This window comes from Carya illinoinensis, chromosome 2 (assembly GCF_018687715.1).
Source record: "Carya illinoinensis cultivar Pawnee chromosome 2, C.illinoinensisPawnee_v1, whole genome shotgun sequence".
NCBI lineage: Eukaryota > Viridiplantae > Streptophyta > Magnoliopsida > Fagales > Juglandaceae > Carya > Carya illinoinensis.
In genome coordinates this window covers 32,888,138-32,909,333 of record NC_056753.1, presented here as the reverse complement: position 1 = coordinate 32,909,333, position 21,196 = coordinate 32,888,138, and the positions used below count along the sequence as shown (strand labels likewise).

General features: G+C 36.2%; 4 protein-coding genes, 1 long non-coding RNA gene and 1 other non-coding gene across 11 annotated transcripts; 4 read left to right on the top strand and 2 right to left on the bottom strand.

Moving 5' to 3' along the window:
• The first annotated feature begins 1,702 nt into the window (after positions 1-1,702).
• On the top strand, positions 1,703-5,223 carry LOC122301062. Its single transcript, XR_006240126.1, has 3 exons — positions 1,703-1,970; positions 4,220-4,644; positions 4,769-5,223. It is a non-coding gene; the product is annotated as an uncharacterized LOC122301062 (long non-coding RNA).
• Positions 1,964-3,970, top strand: LOC122301060 (trihelix transcription factor ASIL2-like). Its single transcript, XM_043112137.1, has one exon. It carries the CDS (start codon positions 2,619-2,621, stop codon positions 3,804-3,806), a length of 1,188 nt encoding a protein of 395 aa, XP_042968071.1. The 5' UTR covers positions 1,964-2,618; the 3' UTR covers positions 3,807-3,970.
• Positions 5,224-5,265: 42 nt separating the features above from the next.
• LOC122301059 (pentatricopeptide repeat-containing protein At3g16010) lies at positions 5,266-8,220 on the bottom strand. The gene is made up of 3 exons (XM_043112136.1): positions 7,930-8,220; positions 7,318-7,508; positions 5,266-7,200 (listed from the first exon to the last, which is right to left on the bottom strand). Exons 2-3 carry the CDS (start codon positions 7,400-7,402, stop codon positions 5,369-5,371), a joined length of 1,917 nt encoding a protein of 638 aa, XP_042968070.1. The 5' UTR covers positions 7,403-7,508; positions 7,930-8,220; the 3' UTR covers positions 5,266-5,368.
• A 517-nt stretch (positions 8,221-8,737) lies between these two features.
• Positions 8,738-15,681, bottom strand: LOC122301056 (heat shock 70 kDa protein 15-like). Its single transcript, XM_043112128.1, has 10 exons — positions 15,523-15,681; positions 13,369-14,582; positions 12,647-12,874; positions 12,443-12,538; positions 12,129-12,356; positions 10,674-10,868; positions 10,320-10,466; positions 10,036-10,185; positions 9,804-9,934; positions 8,738-9,350 (listed from the first exon to the last, which is right to left on the bottom strand). The coding sequence occupies exons 2-10, from the start codon at positions 14,536-14,538 to the stop codon at positions 9,125-9,127; spliced, it is 2,571 nt and encodes an 856-aa protein (XP_042968062.1). The 5' UTR covers positions 14,539-14,582; positions 15,523-15,681; the 3' UTR covers positions 8,738-9,124.
• A 1,223-nt stretch (positions 15,682-16,904) lies between these two features.
• TRNAV-CAC lies at positions 16,905-16,978 on the top strand. Its single transcript has one exon. It is a non-coding gene; the product is annotated as a tRNA-Val (tRNA).
• Positions 16,979-17,347: 369 nt separating this feature from the next.
• On the top strand, positions 17,348-20,789 carry LOC122301058 (ras-related protein RHN1-like). Of its 6 annotated transcripts, none has more exons than XM_043112131.1 (7): positions 17,348-17,502; positions 18,337-18,414; positions 18,553-18,687; positions 19,260-19,308; positions 19,406-19,479; positions 20,074-20,167; positions 20,434-20,789. In XM_043112131.1, the coding sequence occupies exons 1-7, from the start codon at positions 17,464-17,466 to the stop codon at positions 20,532-20,534; spliced, it is 570 nt and encodes a 189-aa protein (XP_042968065.1). In that variant the 5' UTR covers positions 17,348-17,463; the 3' UTR covers positions 20,535-20,789. The 6 variants fall into 6 exon arrangements, with proteins under 6 accessions (XP_042968065.1, XP_042968064.1, XP_042968068.1 ...); XM_043112130.1 differs by having other exon boundaries at positions 17,349-17,502; positions 18,520-18,687; XM_043112134.1 differs by having other exon boundaries at positions 17,364-17,506.
• The last annotated feature ends 407 nt before the right edge of the window (positions 20,790-21,196 follow it).

The following is a 21,196-nucleotide window of genomic DNA, read 5'->3' as shown; positions in this document are numbered from 1 at the left end:
AACAATTCAAACCTAATCTTTTACTTTTTGTATATGACAAAATGAGCACACTTTACTTTTCAAAATTTTCAAACAAAATCATCTACCTTTTGTATAAGTCTAAAAAAGCATCAATCACTTTTGAAAAAAATTCAAATAAAACATGCACATGTGAAAGATGACAATCAATCATTTTTAATATTTTCAAAGTTCAACCCTTTAATCAAGGCATGCACATGCAAAAGATGACAATCAATCATCTTTCAAAGTTTTCAAATTTAATTTTCAAAAATATTCATACACATGTGGAAAATGTATTTTAATGTTTTATGATAAAATATTAATTTTGAGCATTAATCTTAATTTCAAATTTTGAAGAGATTTACAATATTACTCTATAATTTTAATGTGAACTTGTTCCCTTCTTGCTCATGCTTGTTTCCTTGATGTGCTTGACTTTATTGTGTAGACAACTTGAGCTTGAGACTTCTTTATTCTTTGAATTTATTTGTTATCATCAAAATTTATGTGTAAATATATAATTACACAAAACTTGAAATCTTGAGTTCAACAAAAAAAATAAAATAAAAATAAAAATATAATATAAAGACGATAAATATAATTATTCTTTTATATATATATAATATATATATATATATATATATATATATATTTCTTTTGTCTTTTTAATGGATTTACTAGTAATGAAACTGACGTGTCTATTTATAGTAACAGAAGAAAAAATACATACTGCTCATATGTTACTGTGAGATAGTAAATGGGTATGAATATGTTCTGCTTTTAGTATTTCTACTGTCATCTTCTCATAATCAAACCCACTTAACAATGCATGGCTGCTTATAATACAGCAGAGAAAGGAAGAAAGTGGGGCTGGGGGAAGATAAAAATCAAAGTAATGACCGAGTGGAACTAAACCCAGCCCTCAATTTATATGCTCTACTCTGCCACGTTTGTTTTTAAGAAAGAATTAAAATTAAAATTAAAAATTAAATAAAATATTATTAAAATATATATTTTTTATATTTAAATTTAAAAAAGTTGAATTATTTATTTTATTTTATATAAAAATTTAAAAAATTTATAATAATTAGATAATATGATATAAAATTTTTTTGTAAAAATAAACGAAGGTAATCAAATCCTTAATTTGCTTATTGGTAATTTAGAGATGAACCCTTTGCACCTCTACTTTATCTAAATCAACTTAATATTTTCTTGAACTATATGGCACGTGGCACAAATTATGGCATCAAAATCCAACATCATAATGAAAAGAAGGAAAAATATTATTTATTATTATTTTATCATTTCTTAATGTGTCATTAAGTAATTGAAAATTAAATGAAATATAACAAATAAATTTTAATGATTTGATACCATGTTAAAAAGTTATGAAAAATCATAATTAAAAATATAGTAAATAGTAATTCGGGTCAAAGAAATTCAAAAAGGACAACGCTGGGGTGCACACACTAGTACAAATGAGTTTTTTTTTTTTTTTTTTTTTTTTAATTTTTTTCAACGTTTTTATCTATTAAAAAATAAAAAAATAAAAAAATATGATTATATTTGAGAGTCATTGCATCATTTTCTATCAGAAATTGGTTGGATGCAGTTTTTGGGCTCTAACCTATAAAGCCCAAACTGACATAGTGCCGAGCCCGTCTCATCCTCACAGGCCATGCCCCAGTCTGATCAAGGCCTTCAGTCCATATCCTTACACCCGGCGTACATTAGCAGCCACCCGCTTTTATCACCGAGTGCTATAGTTTACTATCTCCTCTCCACCTTGTTCCCATCCGCCTTTCCAGTTGCTTTCGTCTTGGAATTGCTCTCAACTGGTCACAAATTATTTATGTAAGGTTTTTTTTTTCTTTTTTTTTTTTTAAAAGAGCGTGAATTTGGGTTTGATTACAAAGAGATTTTGGGACTTGTGAGTTCATTTTAGTATGGAAAGCTTGCTATTTGAGGTAAGAATCATGGGTTTTGTTATTCTTAGATGTCTGATTTGAGCTTGAAAATTATGGCTTTTCCTTTTTGTTTGATATGAATAAATCTTGGAATTTTTCCATTGTTGAGATTTCAACGAATGAAACAGAAGAATTGGTTGAAATCGACAAGAGATTGGTTCTCTTAAGGTTAATGAATTTTTTAGTTTGAATATTCCAAGATGATCGTAGGAAGAAACCTTTTATACCTGGCAGTGACAAAATGGAGACTTTGGAGCAGGATTCATGGTGTTTTCTGCATTTAGAAGTTGGTTCAAAGAAACGGGATTGGTCTTGGGGAGGTTCTGTTTTCCCTTTTTTTAACCGTGGGAAAATTAAAAATTAAAATGTTGTAGGGAAATTGGTATTGCAAATGAAAAGGAATGTGTTTTCGGGAACAAATATTGTGGGTATTTTTCGTTATCGAGTTTGATTCTGTTAAAGAAAGGAGGAGTTGGTGGTTTGGGGTTAGAAATTAAGTTCAGAGGTTTTTTCTTTCCTTTTTTTTTTTTTTTTGGGTTTTAGTTGTGGTTGATCTTACAAGGCTCGACGTGAAGCACAAAAGTGCTTTAAGGCGCATTGATCAGGCTTTGAAGGTCACACAAGAGGGCTATTTTAATTGTGTTAACAATGGATGACACTGAGGATGATGCAAGGTACCCCCCAAACCCGTATGGTGTGAATCACCAGCAGGGTTATGGCTCCTCGAGTCGGCAGAAACTTTCTGTTAGGAATGCTCCATTTTCTTCTTCAGCTGGTAATCAGTATGTTGACGAGGATGATGACGAGGATGAAGAAGATGAAGATGAAGATGAATTGGCAGAGGAGGAAGAGAATGACGATCAAAGTAATGGTTTTCGTAATATCCATGAAGATTTGGAGGATGATGATGTTGATGAAGACGACGAGGAGGATGAAGATGATGATAAGCAGAAAAGTTATGGTAGGAGGGTTGATAATGTTGATTTCGAAAGGCACCCAAAGAAGCGAAAGTTGAAGAGTTTGGTTTCTAGCTATGAATTTGCTCCTCGGGTACCTGCGCCATCGGCTGCAGCTCCGGCTCTCCCTGCTCCAAAACCATCGGTTGGTGGCCGAAATTCGCTGACTGATTGGACTGAGCGTGAGACATTCGTTTTACTAGATGCTTGGGTTGACCGGTTTCTTCATCGTGGGAGGAAGAGTCTTCGGTCTGAGGAATGGCAAGAAGTTGCAGAGAAGGTATCAGAAATTTCAAAAATTGAAAGGACGGATACTCAGTGTAGGAATAGATTGGATACATTGAAGAAGAAGTACAAAAAAGAGAAGCTGAGGATGGCAGAGACTGGTGATGCCACTAGCAAATGGGTTTATTTTAAGAAGATGGATATGTTGCTGTCATCACCCCCGCCGCAAGCTGGCCTCTCGTGTGGTTTGGACTCAGGGGAGTACGTATTCATGAACCCTAGAGTTTATTTGAATCGTGCAAATGGGTTGGAAGAAATGAGGGATAGTCCTGGGAATTCGGAATCTACTGATGGCGAGGAAGATGATTCAGATGGACTTCCGCCAAAGAAGAGGAGGGTTGGAAGGGTCAATGATGAAGGGCCTTCCTTTAGGTTACTTGCTGATTCCATTCACAAATTCAGCGACATATACGAGAAGATTGAGAATAGTAAAAGGCAGCAGATGGTGGAGCTAGAGAGGATGAGAATGGATTTCCACAGGGAATTGGAGATGCAGAAAAGGCAGATTCTTGAGAGAGCGCATGCAGAGATAGTGAAAATACGGCAGGGTGATGATGAGGAAAATGATGTCTCTGCTGAGAATGCCAGTGGCTGATGTATTGAGATACAATAAGCTTTCTGTCGATTGCTACCACTGTCGTATAACACTTGGGGGCCTTTTTGCCTCTTTTAATTTTTATCTTATGAGGGTGTAATAATGCTGGGATATTGTAACTTAGTAGTCGAAGAAATGGCAAAATTAATCAGATCATTGCTCTATGTTATCATTTTAGTCATATTAATCAGATTATTGCATGATAAACTATCCCCACCTGCTTTAATTTTTCCTCCGTAAGTTCCATGAATGTTAACCAGTATTTGTTCTAATTTATTGCTTTAATTATTATTGCTTTGTTCTAACTCTGATTATTGTTTTGTTCTAACTATGATTATTGAGTTGTTCTAATGATATGTTAATTATTGCTTTAATATATTGCATGAATTTTTCCTCCATATATGTATATGCAGTGAAGTTTCTCCTGTGCTTGTGTTCAAGAATTGAGCGATTATATGGTTCACAAAGAAATGATTCAATGAAGGCAACCTTCAAAGGTCGAGATTAATTGTCAGTGTCTTGCTCTCGAAAGATAAGTGAGCGCATGTCTTGCTCTTTAACTTTTCTAGGTATCATCCGTTTATAATTATAGAGCTCAGTCATATTTTCTTTTATGTCGTTTGCTTCTTCTATCAGTTTCCATAATGCCAAAACGCAACAATGAAAATTTGTCATTGCTTCCGTTGTTTGAATGGAGAAAAGGTCACGTAAAGGTTGACTGCTCGTAATTCCTTGTCACAAAAGCTTCAAATTTGTCACTGGGAAAATCTTTCGAAGAGTTTTGAATGTTGCCCATGTTTCATTCATCTATGTTCTGCGAATGCAGTACATCAACCAGGTAAGCACAAGCAAAACCGTGCTCCATTGGCATTCTGATAAAGCTTTCTAAACCAGCAGGTGCTGGTTGTAAGTCTGCAAGACTAACCATTCAATTATGAATCTGTCTCTTGATTTTTAACAAGTCCATGCAAGGTGTTGAAGCGAGAGACCCATCTTTCTTCATTTCAAATATACAGAGATGGCGACCAGCGCCACCAGTTATCAAATCCAATCTTCAGCCATTTATTTGTTGATAATTGATCACCAACTCAAGGGTGATTTCTCAATTGAACATCATATTACCACGCCGGCTTTCGCCCCGGCCCAGCTGGGGGGGGGGGGGAGGGGGGGGTGGAGTTACCCATTTGGACAAACTGCAACCACTGTAAGCAGCTAGACATCACGAGTCCCTTGCACACATGCAGCAAGAGCATGCTAAAAGCAACAAAGAAACTTGATGAAAATGAAATACAAATGGTAACACTGTCCCCACGCCATAGATATGGCATTCTCATGTTCAGTCCATCCAATGTACGAACAAAAATATCGACAGAATCGTGCATATAATTGTGCAGAATCAACTTTGCTTCCAACCTTATTTTTCGTGTCTTTTTTTTTTTTTTCTTTTTTTTTTTTCTTCGGGGTGAGGGTGGTAAATAGAAAAAGTTAAAGTATTACCCCAACGGAAACAAATATGAAAGGAACATATATGCCATGCCGAGCTCTTTCACAAAGTGACATGACTACAAAGTACAAACTTCATCGACCTTACCAACTGCCTCAAGTATTGACGAGTAGGTGATGAGGTCATACTCAAAACCTTTTGAATTCATTTCTTTCATCAGCTTAGCAGCTTCCTCGAACATACCAGACCGGCTGAGACAGCCGAGAAGAGTGTTGTAAGAAACTGCATCTGGCTTAATATTTGAATGCTTCATTTGTGTGAACATCTCCATAGCCCGCTTTGGGCCACCAGTTCTAGCCAAGCCATTTAGAATGATATTATGCGAGTTTATGTCTGGAATGCAACCATTTTCTACCATGGTTCTAAGTAAGGAGTGAGCTTCATCTATCATGCCAGCCCTTACCATCCCCGACATGAGTGCATTATAAGAATAAACATCAGGATTGCATCCAAGTTTCTTCATCTCATAAAAAAGATCTATGGCTTCAGTGAGACGCCCACATTTTCCAAAATGTTTGATCATTACGGCATACACTCGAGCACTTGAAAATCCACAGTTCTCTTTCAATTCTTGAAACAGCTCATTTGCAGCTTCATACCGTTTTGCTTTTCCAAGACTATTTATCAGGCTGCAATAGGCAGCTGGGCAAGGAGGAAAACCCTTTTCGTCCATCTCTTCAAGAAGCAGTAAAGCTTTCTCAACTCTATTTGTTTTGCAAAAACCGTCAATAAGGATTGAATAGGTAAACGAGCTAGGAGCAACACCTTTTGCCTTCATCTTCTCAACCCATGAAGAAGCCTCAGAAGCTGGAGCTTTGGATTCAAATAAAGCTTTTAAAACAGTGTTATAGGTCACAACATTAGGTTTGCACTGCAATGACTCCATTTCATTAAAAATCTTAAAAGCATCTTGCACACGGCCAGCTCTTCCCAAAATATTTATCAGATTGTTTATAAGCACAACATCAGGCTTGCACCCCTCTCTGAGCATATCGATGTATATACTGTAGGCCTCTTCAATCCTCCCGGTTTTACCAAGCCCTTTTATCAATTCTGTGTAAGTAAAGACAGTTAGGGCACACGTCTTCTCTTTCATTTCCTGGATTAGACTCAAAGCTCTGTCTACCCTACCCAGCTTGAAATAAATTCCCAATAATGTTGTATAAATCTTTGCACTTGGCTGTAAGCCATTCTCCTTCATCTCATCAAACAACCTAATGGAAGAATCCTCGCGACCCAGTTTCCCAAATGCTGATATGAGTGCGGTATACGTCACAGTATCCGGGAAACAGTTAACCTCATTACACATCTCATTATAAAGCTCATGAACTTTTTCGTAATGTCCTTCATGCATCAGCATCAAGATCATGGAATTGTAAGTGTTTGCTGTGGGCTTGCACTTGCGGCCTTTAATCTGGTAAAAGACGGATAGCGCCCTGTTGACCATCTTAGCCTTACCCAAGATTTTCACAATTTCAGATAATTCAGCTTGACCAATGGTACTTGTACTCCTAAGCATCTCCTGAATCGTCTTCCACATTTCACCAACTAATCCAGCTTCATCCAAGCAATTGACTAAGGCCATGTATGTTGCCGAGTCATGTTCAAAGTTCCTCCTCTTAGCAGCCCACTTGAAAAACTGAATCTTAACACTGACCTCGACATCTATCTTCAAAACCTCACGCACCAATCGATGATCCAATTTCAACTTTAGCACTTCCAATGCCTTTTCAGCATCAGGTCCCCACTTGAATATTTTCAAAATCCTTATAAATCTCTCATCCAATGTTCGGACTGAGGGGTCCTTCCTCGATAGTTTTCCCTTCATGGGCAAGTTTTGCATTTCATCTTTTGGACTATGTAAACAAAACATTTGGACAATCTCCTTCTCTGCTAGTTTGAACCACAAGAACACAAACAGAACAAATGTCAGCATCGACCATACTTAAAAATCTATAACGATGTAGATCTTCATGTTCTTCTTGATGTTATTAATAAGCCCTTTACCTGTTTGCTTAATCCTATCACGGAGATTAGACAATGTTGATATCGACCGCTTCGAAGCCATTGACCGAACAATCATCTTGGCCATTTGTGAAAGAGCTACCAAATCAAATAACGCTCGACACAGGCAAAAAGTTATTTATAATGCTGAAGGGATTGTGCGTAGGGCCGAGCTCCCTTCACATCGGTTCATTCTGACATCAAGTAAAAAAAAAAAAAATGTCTCATTCCAAACTCTAACAATATTATACGCTTTCATATAACTACTATTTTCTTTTCCCGGAAAACAATAAAACAACTGCGAATAGGACATGTAACATGCAGTGTTTTTCCACTGACTAGAGATGATTTCGGAATTCTAAGTCCGAAGAGTTTACAACAGTCAACATTACTTTTCAACTCTTTTGGAATGACATTGGAAATATTTTGAGATGACTTTGAAAATAATAGCTCACATAGGACATCATTTCGACAACCAAAAAAATAACTACCCAAAACTTATAAAAATACTACATAGAGGCAATTCAACAAACAGTCGGAAGACGCCACCAAAGGAAGATCATTGGGAAGAGAGAGAGAGAGAGCGAGAGAGAGAGGAAATGAAGAATAGCCGACCTTATTCTTTTGTCTTACAGGAATACTGAGAAGTGCGTGCGTGCGCGCGCCTTTTCTTTTACTGGCCATACCGTGTAGAAGGGTCCAGCTCTCTCAAGATCTCGTCGAAGAGGGAGAGTAAAAGGGTGCGTTTGTCACTGGGGCCGCGAAAAAGCCGAATTGAATCACGTTCTGGCCCTCAGTAGTCTCGACCCCATTAATAGCAAGCTCCAAACTCCAAAGATTCCTTTACCATAATAGCAAGCTCCAAATCTAATCTTTTAATTTAATTTATTTTTTTCATTCCATCTCATCGTACTCTATATTATTTCTATTTAAATATCATTTAAACATAAATATCTTTTAAAATAAATTATAACCGTTCAAAATAATCATTATAATATTTTTAAATTAATTATTACAATTTTTTCAAACAAAAAATAAAAAATAATTTAAAAATTTTTAAATTCTAAAATAAAAATTATATTATAATAATATTTAAACTTTATAAGATTTTTTATTTATTTATTTTTCCTCTTTTCCTAAAAACTGAAATTAAACTATCTCATTACTGTTCAATACTTACAAATAATTTCCCTACCATTAAAAAAATTCTTATTTATATTTCCCAGTCATTTCTTAATTACCATCCTTCTTCGTAATTGATAGGACATCAAATAACTAAAAATCTACCTTTCTTTTACTTAATTACATTTAGCTTGCCGTTACACATAAAAAGGTTAAAAATAGTGAACAGCAATTTTCACTTTTATATCAGGAACTTCCACAAATGCTTTGAACTGGACATTCAAATGACTGACACAGAAAATGGGAAGGAAACAGAAAAATATTATATTTGAGAAACAAATTGCAAAGATTACTTGCGTAAAGCATACAACCTTAAAGAACAAAAGCATTTGAGAACCCCTTAAAGATGTACTTCTGTTTCTCTTCCCTTGCAAATCTGGGAGAGCATAACAGTATCATTGATTCATTTCTCTGGAAACCCTCCTATTAAGAGAGAGGGGGGGGGGGGGGGGGGGAAACGTATCATGGAGATCCACCCTAATTAGATGTGTAAAATTTGGCAGACCGCCCACAACACAGAAGATTTCGTAGACTCCCAAAAATAAAAGGATGACAAAACATATCGAAAAAGTTCTTATACATAAGAACGACTTCAGTAACATTAAAAGGCGATAACCACACCACAGAGCTACGCAGAAGGGGCAGAGGTCTCTGCTTCCATTGATTCTGCAGAGGCCGATGGTACCTCACCTTTGTCATCTGCTGCCCTCTCGGCACTAGGACTGGCATTTGCATTGGCATCACCACCCTGTTGTTGCTGCTCACGGGTGTGAGGAGGTGGGGTTGGTTGTGTTTCGGGAGTGGCTGGCTTGGCTGGCGCTGGCCTTGGTTTCGTCATTATTGGTTTACAAAACCTATTTAAGCAAATACTTTCTTTCAGCATCCTCATCCAAAAGTACAATACACAAACCAGGTAAAAAAGAATTCCTCAAGTTTCAAGGATTGAGTTTACAGATGCAACACGAGCAGAGTCATGAGCAATGCATATAACCATCAGGCTGAAGGTAGCGTAAACAAGCAGAAAAAAAAAATAAATACAAAAAGGACCAAATCCAAGTAGAAAAACGTGGATAAGAATCAAGGCTAAAAAAGTACAAAAGTGTGGTTAATGTTGGATTTAAGACCCCGAAGTAACGAAGCAGAAAACTAAAACATTATAATAAACATGAAAACCGGTGACCAAAACATTGTGCCAATCACTCAAGACTTCTAATTACTGAAGCTTAAGGTCGTAATTATCTAAAGAACGTGATTTTTTCCCCTACAGAATAAACAAGATTAAAGTATAAGAGGAGTAATAAAGGTACCCATCAAGTGCTTGAGTTTTCTTTAGCACATCAGCAGATGGCAGAACCGGACTAGCATATTTAGGAAGTGAGTCCTGCAGCTGTTTTTTCTCTCTTAACCATGCGTCTGCCTCCACACATTCGTTTACGACCTACAACATGGCAGATAATTTGTGAATTCATTGTGTATCTAGACGGGTGTGGGAGAGGGAGTCGCTTGGAGAGAGGAGGGTGTGGAGAGACGAGTTACAACCTTCTGTTTCTCAGAGATGTCAATGTGATCGAATCTGGGATCATTTGACACTGCAGCCTCTCTGTAGCTATTAACACAATGATTAAAATGATCAATGAAAGCTCCCCTGTTTACATACTCTTTGTATCGCTCCTCAATGGGATCACCTTGCTGCAATATTTCACAATGACATCAACCTCTGAGTGATGCAATTTGACTCAAGTGTGCAAGTTTGCGGATTTGTTGAGTGAGAGGAGAGGGGAGAGATGGGGAAGTAGCCATTTAGAGTGACAAAAAACACTAACCTTCTTGAGTTCCTCGAGCTTGGCAACATAAACACCTTTGGTTTCATCCTCACCCTCTTCATATAACCAATCTTCCACCTCCTGAAGTTTAGAAGTAAACTCTTCCCTCTCTGAATCTGTGACAAATTCCCTATATTTTTCACTAAGCTGGAGACACAAACAAGCATTAGCTAAAAGTTCAAAAAATTCTTACATATAATTAATAAGAGAATTTTATTACTAAGAATAGGTAAAACCCAAGTACAAAGGAAGAATACAAGAGGAAATACCTACACTTACACTAGAAACAGAAGCTTACAAGTTCTATACTAAATGCCAGATAGTCTGGGTTCATATAAAGAAAAAGAACACTACCTTGTTTCTCATGTCATAGACATAAGCCTCGACAGCATTCTTCCTGTCTTTTGTTTCTTCCATAACTCGATCTTGCAAAGCCATTTCAAACTCCTTCTCTAATGCTTTTTGCACATCAGCTGGAACCATTCCACCATAAACAATCTCTGCTACAGGTATGTTAGTCTTTTTTACCTTCTTCTTTGGAGCCTCAACCTGCATGCCAGCCACCCAAATTTAATGTAGATGTTATGAGTTGTGGAAGCATGATGAATCATAATAGACAGAAGAACTAAAACTCATTTGATACTGGATCAAATAATACAAACAAAACTGTCAAAAAGCTCAAGAAGAGTCCGAGTATATATGCCATGCAGCATAATTTTGGACTGGATCCCTCCATGTGACGGATAAACCCAAGAACAAAAGTTGAGGAGCGGAAGAAGGGGAAGAGTTGTCCACAGAAGCTGTCACTCAGGAGCAGATGATTGGAACTAGTCTAATACACGTATTAGCAACAAAATGAGACCTCTACCAGAGAAATTATGCACGAAACAGGATTTAGTATCTTCAAGCATCATCTTAGATTAGTAGTCGTTATAAACTGTGTTTTTATAAGTAGCTGGTTGCCACAAACTAGCCAACAAGACTGCAACTAAAGTCCAACACACACAAGCATCAGACCCAAATTTTTGTTTTTGTAATGCATGTGCATAAACTCATAGAGAATAAAGCCTGTATTTGGCTTAGATAATAAATTGAAATGAGATGAGTTGAGTTAGGTTGTAAATAATAATGAAATATTTGATTTTTTTTATATAATTAATAAGAGAATTTTATTCCAAATAAATAGGCACAGTCCAAGTACACACGATGTATACAAATGAGAAATAGTGAAATATTTTAATTTAGATGAGATGAGTTAGAAATTGTTTGAGTTAACATGTTTTATGGAGTTTTGAGAAATGAGAGAGAAAAAGTTGGATAAAAATATTATAAAATTAAAATATTGTTATAATATAATTTTTTAATATTATTTTTATTTTACAATTTGAAAATGTTGAATTATTTTTCATGTTTTGTTTGAAAATTTAAAAAAATTATAATAATTAGGTAATGATTAGATGAAAAAACTAAAGATTTGAAATCAAAAAGGGTTCATGGTATTTGAATATTGAAATGAGATGGAATCATCTCTCTATCAAACTGGGCCTAAGTATCCATAGAGAGCCTTCTCCAACAAGAACTATGGCTATTCAACAAGTGTGTAAGACTGTCTTACACATCTATCCTCATTCTTGAGGGAAAACAACCCTGTGATAGCCTTATCAATGTCATGAACAATGGTACAAGCACATGAAAGGAAAAAAAAACAAAAAAAAAATTAACAAGGAGCTTCATCTTGTATGAGAAATTCGTAACTTAGTATGGAATATAAACAGAGAACCACGATAAAACATAATCAAAATTACTAACCTTAGTATCCGTTTCCATCTGCACGGGCTTGTCTCCTGAGTCGGGAACACCATTTTCAACCCCAGGAGCATCAGAAGAACCCTTAACATCTTGCTCTTGCATATTTACATCAGTTTCAGTGGAGCTTGGGGGAGCAGCATCATTGGGAGCTTCATCCGTATCCATCTTAGCATCTTCCTTTGCTGGCTCTTTCAAGACTGGAACTTCAACTTCTTCTTCTTCCAATAGCTGAAACAAACATCAAATAGAATTAGTAACGAGATCAATAGAAAACTACCCGCCAGAATTTGTGACAAGAAGCTTTCAGAACTTACAGTAGCTGACTCAATAGACACAATTCCATGCAGATTCAGACGGGCTTTCACTTTGACTTTTGCACGCTCACTTTTCGTAGAATGGAAAGGACCAATCTGCACGCGAACAGAACGCCATGGGATTGATAACAAAAAGTAAAATATTATTATCAACATCACCTGTAGTGTAAACTATTCATAATTAATATTGTCAGGCTGCATTACCGTATATGTGCTAATCTTTGCAGGTGCTTGCAGTTCGCTCACATCAGCATATTGCACATCAACAGAGAACGTGCCTGATCTGTACAATGTCAGAGCCTTCCAACTTGGTATAGGATTTCCCCTGGGGAAAACGATTGTACTTTGTTGATTGTCTGCTGCCCCATTCTGAGCCTCTGGAGCAGAACTTTTCCATGACAAAGCAATTGAGAAAGGAAAGCTCTCATTGACCTTCAAGTTAAGGGTGAAAGTGATATCAGAGGTGCGCACCAAAATAATTGCATTTTGATTAACATCTACTACATCTTACACAGACAATGTACGGGTACTTCGGAAAGTATTCCTAAATACAAAACGAGAAAATACATGTAAAACTTTGAGGCAGCTCCAAAATCACATTTTTGGGTGCAACTCTCAACCAGATTAAATCTTGTGCCAGAAGAAGCTATTGAAACAGCCCATATACTTTGTAAATAGAAAACACAGAAAAGAGAGGAGGAAAAGACGAAAGAATAGCAAATAGCCCTCGCTTTAGATTTTACCATTCATAGTTTTCACAAACAATTTTGCCTGATGTGAAAGGAAGGAAAGCCCATTAATGAAACAACCAAATTTTTTTAATTAAGTATGCCGTCTCAAGGAATCTTAAAATTAAATAAAAGATAAAAAAATTGACTAACCGAGTGTAAGCCTTGGCATATCGAATATCAGTGAATTAAAATTACCTGAAACTCTCGTACTTTAAATGTTGGGCTAAGAATGGCACATTCCAATGCACATCCCCTGGCAACACACTCACTGGCATTCATTGTGCGCCTAGGCTCCTTTCCGAAGAACTCCGTCAATATCTTAATTATAGCAGGAACACGAGACCCTGAACCAACCACCTCAACCACTTGAACATTCTCAACCGAGAGACCAGCATCTGCAAGAGCCTTGTCCAATGGTCTCTTAACACGTTCCAAGATAGGAATGCTGATCTGTTCAAACTCCTCCCGCTTGATGAAACCTCTGACATCCTTCTCATCCATTAGGCACTCTATGTTCAAAGGTGCTTCTGGATTTGCACTGAGCATCTTCTTCAGCTTCTCACAGGCAGCACGAAGCCTAAGGCAAGCCCTTGCATTCTGTAAGACTTCAATCTTGTACTCTTCTTTGAATTTTGCAGCGAAGTGCTGGAATAGCGCTTCATCAAAATCTCTACCACCAAGAGATCTATCGAACGAATGAGATAATATTTTCAGCTGGCCCTTTTTAAAACCAGCAATGCAGACTTGCATGCTTGCATGTCCAATATCAACGAAGGCAACATTCAATTGATCATTTTCTGGTAAATCTGTCTTATAAATGCCATAAGCCAAGGCCGTCGCTGTAGTTTCATGAAGTAAGCGGAGTGGGTGCAAGCCGGCAATTGTTGCTGCATCCAAAACAGCCCTTCTTTGAAGATCAGTGAAATAAACAGGAATCCCAATACAGCAATCAACAACTGCTGCATTCAAATTATTCTCAGCTATGGCTTTAAGATTTGAAAACACCATTCCCAAAAGTTGAGTCGGGGTAAATGTCTTTGCTTCTCCCAGGTACCTTGCATGAATCAAAGGATATCCATCAGGCCCTTCTGTAACACTGAAAGGAAAAGACTTGAGATCCCTCTGCAATTCAGGATCATTGAATTGCCGGCCAATCAACCGCTTAATCTGAGAAATTGCATTCTTTGGGTTCATCATAGTTGAAGCAGCCCCTGCTGTCCCAATGAACCGCTGCTTGTCACCAAAACACACAACTGCGGGGGTCTCACGCTTGGACTCATCGTTGAGAACAACATCAATCCCTCGCTGCCTTGCAACGGCCACAATGCAGCTCTCATTTCCAAAATCAAAACCAACTACGCTCATCTTCCCTAAAAATCAACTGATATAGACGACCAGGTGATGGCAATCTGGAAAATAACATAGCAGGCATTCAGTACACAATAACTTCCAAAAAATAAAAAAAGAGAGAGCCCAGAAACCAGAGAAATTCATAACTTCTGTTAACGACCAAATACCGAAATCCAGGAAAAAAAATGAAAAAGTAAATAAAATAAAGCTTGGTGTGGATATATAACTTTCCTACCAAGCCAAATCAATGTCCAAATCTTTTTGACGCATAAAAATGCACGAGAATACATGTCTAATTTCAGAAAATAAGTTAATATCATCAGGAATGCTAGCGTTGGCAACACCCAATCAAGCAGAGGCAAGACATGGAGACCTAGTTCTACGAAATGCACGGCAGCAGCGGCAGCCTCACGCTTAGTCACACTAGCATCACACAGCCAGCGATAATCTAAGCAACAGCATGTCAAATCCAAAATCATAATACCGGAACAGTGCAACTACAAATTAAAAGCAGACAAAGACCGTTTTCCTTCGTTTTCTTAGAAAATTAAAGTCGTAAAGTAAAGCTCATCCGTTGGACCGGCTTGAAAGACTAATATTTTACACCAATTAACAACTTAAAAATAAAATCTAGGCCACATTAAAGACAGTAAATAAACCAAACACCAAACGGGGTTCCAACGCTATCAAACTTCATGATTAATCCATCAACAACATAGATTCTCCTCAATGAAAACGGAAAGAAAAAAGAAACAGATGGCCAAAAAGAAAATTAAAAGATTGGAATCCAAACAGAGAAAAGTAAAATCACAACCAATTCAACAGTCACGGAAACAATCTCAAGCCGGAAATGACCGAATCTTCAAAGGGAAATTCACAGATCTAGAACTATATTTAGGTAGAAAGAGGGTCGGAGAAAGAGAAAGCGAAAGAGAGAGAGCGAGAGAGAAATCTAAATCTATAAGCGATGTGGCTGTCTGCTAGAGTTAGAGAACGTACCTCGAGAGTGATCTGCACCAACAGAGAGAGAGAGAGAGAGGAAGAAGGGTTTGGTGGGTTGGAGGCTTGAAGTTCTGGAACTCTCTGAAACACCCGCAAGGCTATTACGAGACGAGAAGGCCGGGTCGAGCAAGGTAACCTATTTAAAGGAGCCCCCCAAGGAGTCAGAGCAGAGGCCGAAGGCCTTGCGTGGAATTTTCTAGTCTTTTTAATTTTTTAAACTATAATTAAAGAGGTAAATTTATTTTATAAGATAATTTTTTAAAAAGTTTAAATTTCTCATATATTCAAATTTTAAATTCTGTACAATCTTTTTTATGTATAATTTATTAAAAAATATTATTTATGAATTATATTTTAAATTAAATTATAACAAATTTACATTTTATTAGATGTGTTTTATTAAAAAATATTATTTATGAATTATATTTTAAATTAAATTATATGAAATTAATATTTTATTAGATGTGTTTTACACGCCAATTTTATAATAAAATTATTAATTATTTATCATAACTCAAAAATAAAAATTTTGAACATAGATTGTGTCAATTTTAATAATTTGTTGTAAAATGTAGAACTTGTAAATAAATTTATTTTTAAAAATATAATTAATTTATTATATTATATCATCGGCGGTATTTCTGTCTTTAAAAAAAATAATTAAATATTTAAAGTTTCAGAGTGGTCCTAGAGGGGTCTAGAGAGATACTTGGGGGCTGGAGGTTCTAGAAAGATCTATCATCTATGGGAGACTGAGAAAGTTTGAAAGGGAAGATTCGAACTTTGAAAGTGTCATAATAATTACTGGGCTCTTCCTCGTGCTTCGCTCCGTTTTCAAAAGTATTAAATGGGCTGAACCTGGGCCTCTAATTCATTCCACAAAAAAATAATAAGGCAATAACTATATTCATTATGAAAAATATTATCTACATTTATAATTTTACTTACTTAATCATACAATATGCCAATTATTAAAAATGATAAAAATTTTAAAACATATAATGATAAAATAGATCTATTATATTTAGTACTGCTACATATTATATACTACTTTTCAAATAAGATTTTAATGTGTAATTATTTTTATATACTCTTTACGTATTTCATTAATGTGGTTAGCTGCATCGCTTCTTATTAATATAAAATAACTGTTTTGATCAATTATATTAATCGAGTATATAAAAAATATATAAAAATAACTCCTTTTCAAAAGAGAAGGATGCTTTCAATAAGACTACAGTTTTCTAATTTATCTTCTTCTTTTTTAAATAATGAAGCTTTCTTCACAAACATTTTTGACTACTTCAACGCAACATTTGTTGCCACTAGGAGTCAACACAATAAAATGGTTTTATCTCCATTTTCAGCATGAGAAAATTGTCTGGGTGGTGTAGTTGGTTATCACGCTAGTCTCACACACTAGAGGTCCCCGGTTCGAACCCGGGCTCAGACATTTTCTTTTCTTTTCTTTTTTTAATTTTGTTTGCTCTTGGTTTAAACTGGAAGGAAACAAGATATTGGCACAGAGGCATGCAAAATTTACCATGCGTTGGATTGCAAGAGAATTGGAGGTTTACAATCCTGCATTGCAACTCAGGTTCTGCAACTACCCATACTGTACAGTTAGAATGTACTTACAGTTCATGATATTCAAGGGAAGCTGTGTTATGGTACATGGGGGTACTTTGATACCGTGGTAGAGAATGCTTTTTAAAGATGGAGGGATTAGATTATCATTAAAGCTTAAGAATAAAAACAGCCATGCTATGAAAGTTGTGCAACAACATACACACCTACCAGTCATTAAAACTACCAGTCTCCTTGTGGCCCTTTCGTACCTTTCTTTCTCTGAAACTTGATACAAATTTCGTTTCCAACCCATAATACACTCTCTCTCTCTCTCTCTGAACTTTTACAGGTCTGATCAAATTGGTCAAAATGGCCAGGCCGGGAAACAAGATTATACAAGCCAAGCTGGTGGGTATGTCTTACCCTTTTCTTGAGTCATTCTTTTCATTTGTTTCTTCTGCATATCTTATTTTGCCCCCTGATTATCCTGACCTGAGATTGTCATTTGATATGTGAACAGCTATTTATGATAAATTCTTGTTTTATTTGTTTTCTGTTCATGTATTAATATGGCAGATTGATTGGGAAATTATGATCTTTCAAGGATATTCTTGTGGCTACAGATTCTCAAGACAGCAAATAGCATGCCAATTTATGATATAACTAGTTTTAAGTTTCAAATTAACTGCAAACAGATTATAATCCGACCATCTCATACGGAATGAAAGGTGAGCTTGTGGAACTAGACCCAACACATGTAAAAAACAGGTTTCATAGTAATTGCGTAAATGGTACAGAGTATAAAAATTAAAATATGGTACTTTTAAAGTTGTGTTGCTCAAGGAAATTGGATTCAATGATAACCTATTTTCAGTGTTTGGATACTGTTAAATTTACCAGTTAGGATGCTTACTTTGTTCATGATGTCTGCCATTCTCGGAATAGTTTTTTCTTTCCTTTTCCTCTGTTTCCCAAGTCCGTGCTGCTTTATTCAGTGATTAAAGATTGATCTCCACTGGCAAGTCACCCTTCTTTCCATCAAAGCCAATGACAAATGATTTGAGCATCGCATGCGACCTGGGGGAAACCTTAACCTGTACTTTTGCTGTTTTAGCTGGTCAACGTTTACATCGAACATGAACTCCTCTACTTTTTCAAGTTGAACTAATCGATTAGCAATAAACTTTACCTGATAAACTACCCCATTCATTTTAACACTTTCAATAAACGTCTTTTCCACAGGTTCTTGTAGGAGACATGGGGACTGGAAAGACCAGCTTGGTCTTGAAATTTGTCAAAGGCCAGTTTTTCGATAACCTGGTCCGTTTTTATCACATAATTTTTCCATAAAAATTCTTGTCCACAAGTTCTGGGTGTTCATTTACATATTTCACAATGGGGATTTCTGAAATTCTGTAAATGCAGGAACCAACAATTGGAGCTGCTTTTTTCACTCAGGTACTGTCCTTAGCTGAAGCCACAGTGAAGTTTGATATATGGGATACAGCAGGACAAGAGCGATATCATAGCTTGGCTCCTATGTATTATCGTGGTGCTGCAGCAGCTGTAGTGGTGTATGACATATCAAGCATGGTACTCGATATTTATATAGTTTTACCTGCACCTTTACGGCAAGATGAATGATTTCTTAACTACGTATTGACAATAGCATGTGTAGATGTTTCACTGGACTCTGTTTCCTTCCTCTGGTCTTCCTTTTGAATAGGGCAGAAAGTTTGTATAATTGGGAGTGGGAGAGGAGACGAGACGAGAGGGGTAGATTGCACAAGGGGAACTTTTCTTTTGTTTCAATAAGATTCCTCCCACCTTCTCTTTTGCAGATAGTATCTGCATACATAAGTTTCAGTGAAACTGCTTGGTCGATTAATGACACTGCCTATGTTATGGTTTTTGTATTGTTAATAAAACTCCATATTTTACTGTCACCCGATTGCCAGCAATGAATGTCTTTAAGATTACTGTCGGTCCTGATCTTCATATCGGCAGGCTATGCTAATCGATCTATCTTATGCTTGTTAGTTCAAGGTTTTATCTAATTTTGATTTATATCATCAATGCAATGCTCTGTTACACCAGATTCCCACCATCCCATATGTGCATCATGTGTTCAAGTATTAACACTTTATATGATGTCTTGGCATCAGGATACATTCACTCGAGCCAAAAAATGGGTTCAAGAACTGCAAAGACAAGGTGAGGTCATCGAAATTGGTGCTCTCAGCATGTTCTTTTTCTGAAGTAACTAATGACATATAGCTAATCATAATATTTACCATATTGCTGTTTGAAGGAAGTCAGAATTTGGTGATGGCATTGGTTGCAAACAAGTCTGATTTGGATGCAAAGAGAGAGGTTGCTATTGAGGTATCTAAACGACCCCCCTTGTCCCTGGGGATCTTTAACTACATTTAGAATCTATCACTAATGTGAAACCACATAACTTTCTCCCAAGTCACAAATTTTGGAAGCTTAAAGATCATAATTCTCTTAACTCATTTTGGAAGTTGAAAAAGTCTTAATCACATATTAATTGCATCAGTCCTTATGTGATGATTTTAAACATTGTAATTTTTATGATTTTGCACATATGAATGAGTCCAATTTATGCATTGTATTCAAGTGAGTCAGCAATTAAGAAAGAAATTTCAGAAATTACCAACTCTGTAATATTCGAGTTAAGAACGACAAATTGAGCAAAAGAAATATAATATATATACTATCAATGAAGAAAATCTTTGGTACTAAACTGATTATTGATGGGATTATTTGGTTAACATGATAAAACTATGCCAATGCTCAACAAATAAGTCTTGCATAGCAACCAATGAAAAAATGTTCGTGAAAAAAAAAAAAAAAAGTCTAGAAACACACTAACCTCAGTACTTGATACTGCAGAAAAAAGAGTATTGAATGTGTCTTAATTGTTTTTTTTTTTTTCTTTTGTTTAAATGATTGCAGGAAGGTGAGCAATTTTCTCAAGAAAATGGGATGTTTTTCACTGAAACATCTGCAAAAACTTCACAGAATATTAACGAACTCTTCTTTGAAATAGGTAAACTTTTCACTGGGATAGCACCCAGGACAATTGACCATTCTGGCATTCACTCAACTTTCAAGTAAAATTCCAAAGCACAGCAAGCTGTGCAGCATAGAAGCACAGGCATACACACGAACACACAGTCACACTATTAAGATTACCATTAAACCATTGCATGTTATGTTCATCGACATCACATTAGCTTGAAAGCCCTCTCTTTCTTTTATGATAGCTTGAAATCTGCATGGCTTGGACCATTCAACTAGTTCTTTCTTTTGCAGCAAAAAGACTGGCAAGAGCAGCCCCCTCGAAGCGGAGTGGGATGACTATAAACAACGAAACACGAGATAGAAGAAGAAAACTATTTTGTTGTTCAGGTTGACATTTTTCCCTACCATTTCAAGAGTCCTTGGGAAATCACTGACAACATGGTCCTCTTGATCTTTCATTTGAATAGCAAGTTCTTTTTTCAGAACTAAGCCATTTATTGAAAATCTTATACCAAAGATGGCATTTTGGTTGCCATTATAATCTTTTACTGCGTACGGGGTTCTTCCAATATCTGTAAATAAACTGCTCACGCAAAATTGAAATCATTGTAAATGAAAAAAAGTTCAAGGATCAGTTGTCATGCTTACAGAATATTTTGGTCGGACCATGCAAAATTTAAGGCTACAGAAATCAAGAAACCTACGATTTAATCCAAAAGGGCCAGATGAAAATTCTGAAACTCTGATCTGAGGCCGAACGAGGTTCATCATTAGACTGGAGATACTCTGGATCCTATGTTCTGGCATCATGATTGATCAATTCTGTAGCCCATCTGTTATAATTATTGATATAAATTATTTTTGAAAATGAACACAAGGATTGGAGCTTAATAGAAATGATTGATTGTTTCTAAATACGGATAGAGGAGATGAAAGAAATTTTACCCTATCAGCAGGCAAGATTTTGGTTTTACCAATATTACCATTTCAAATTACCTTTTCTTATCTACAGTAACCTAGGTTAAACAATAAAGAAAAAGGGCACGGCATTAAT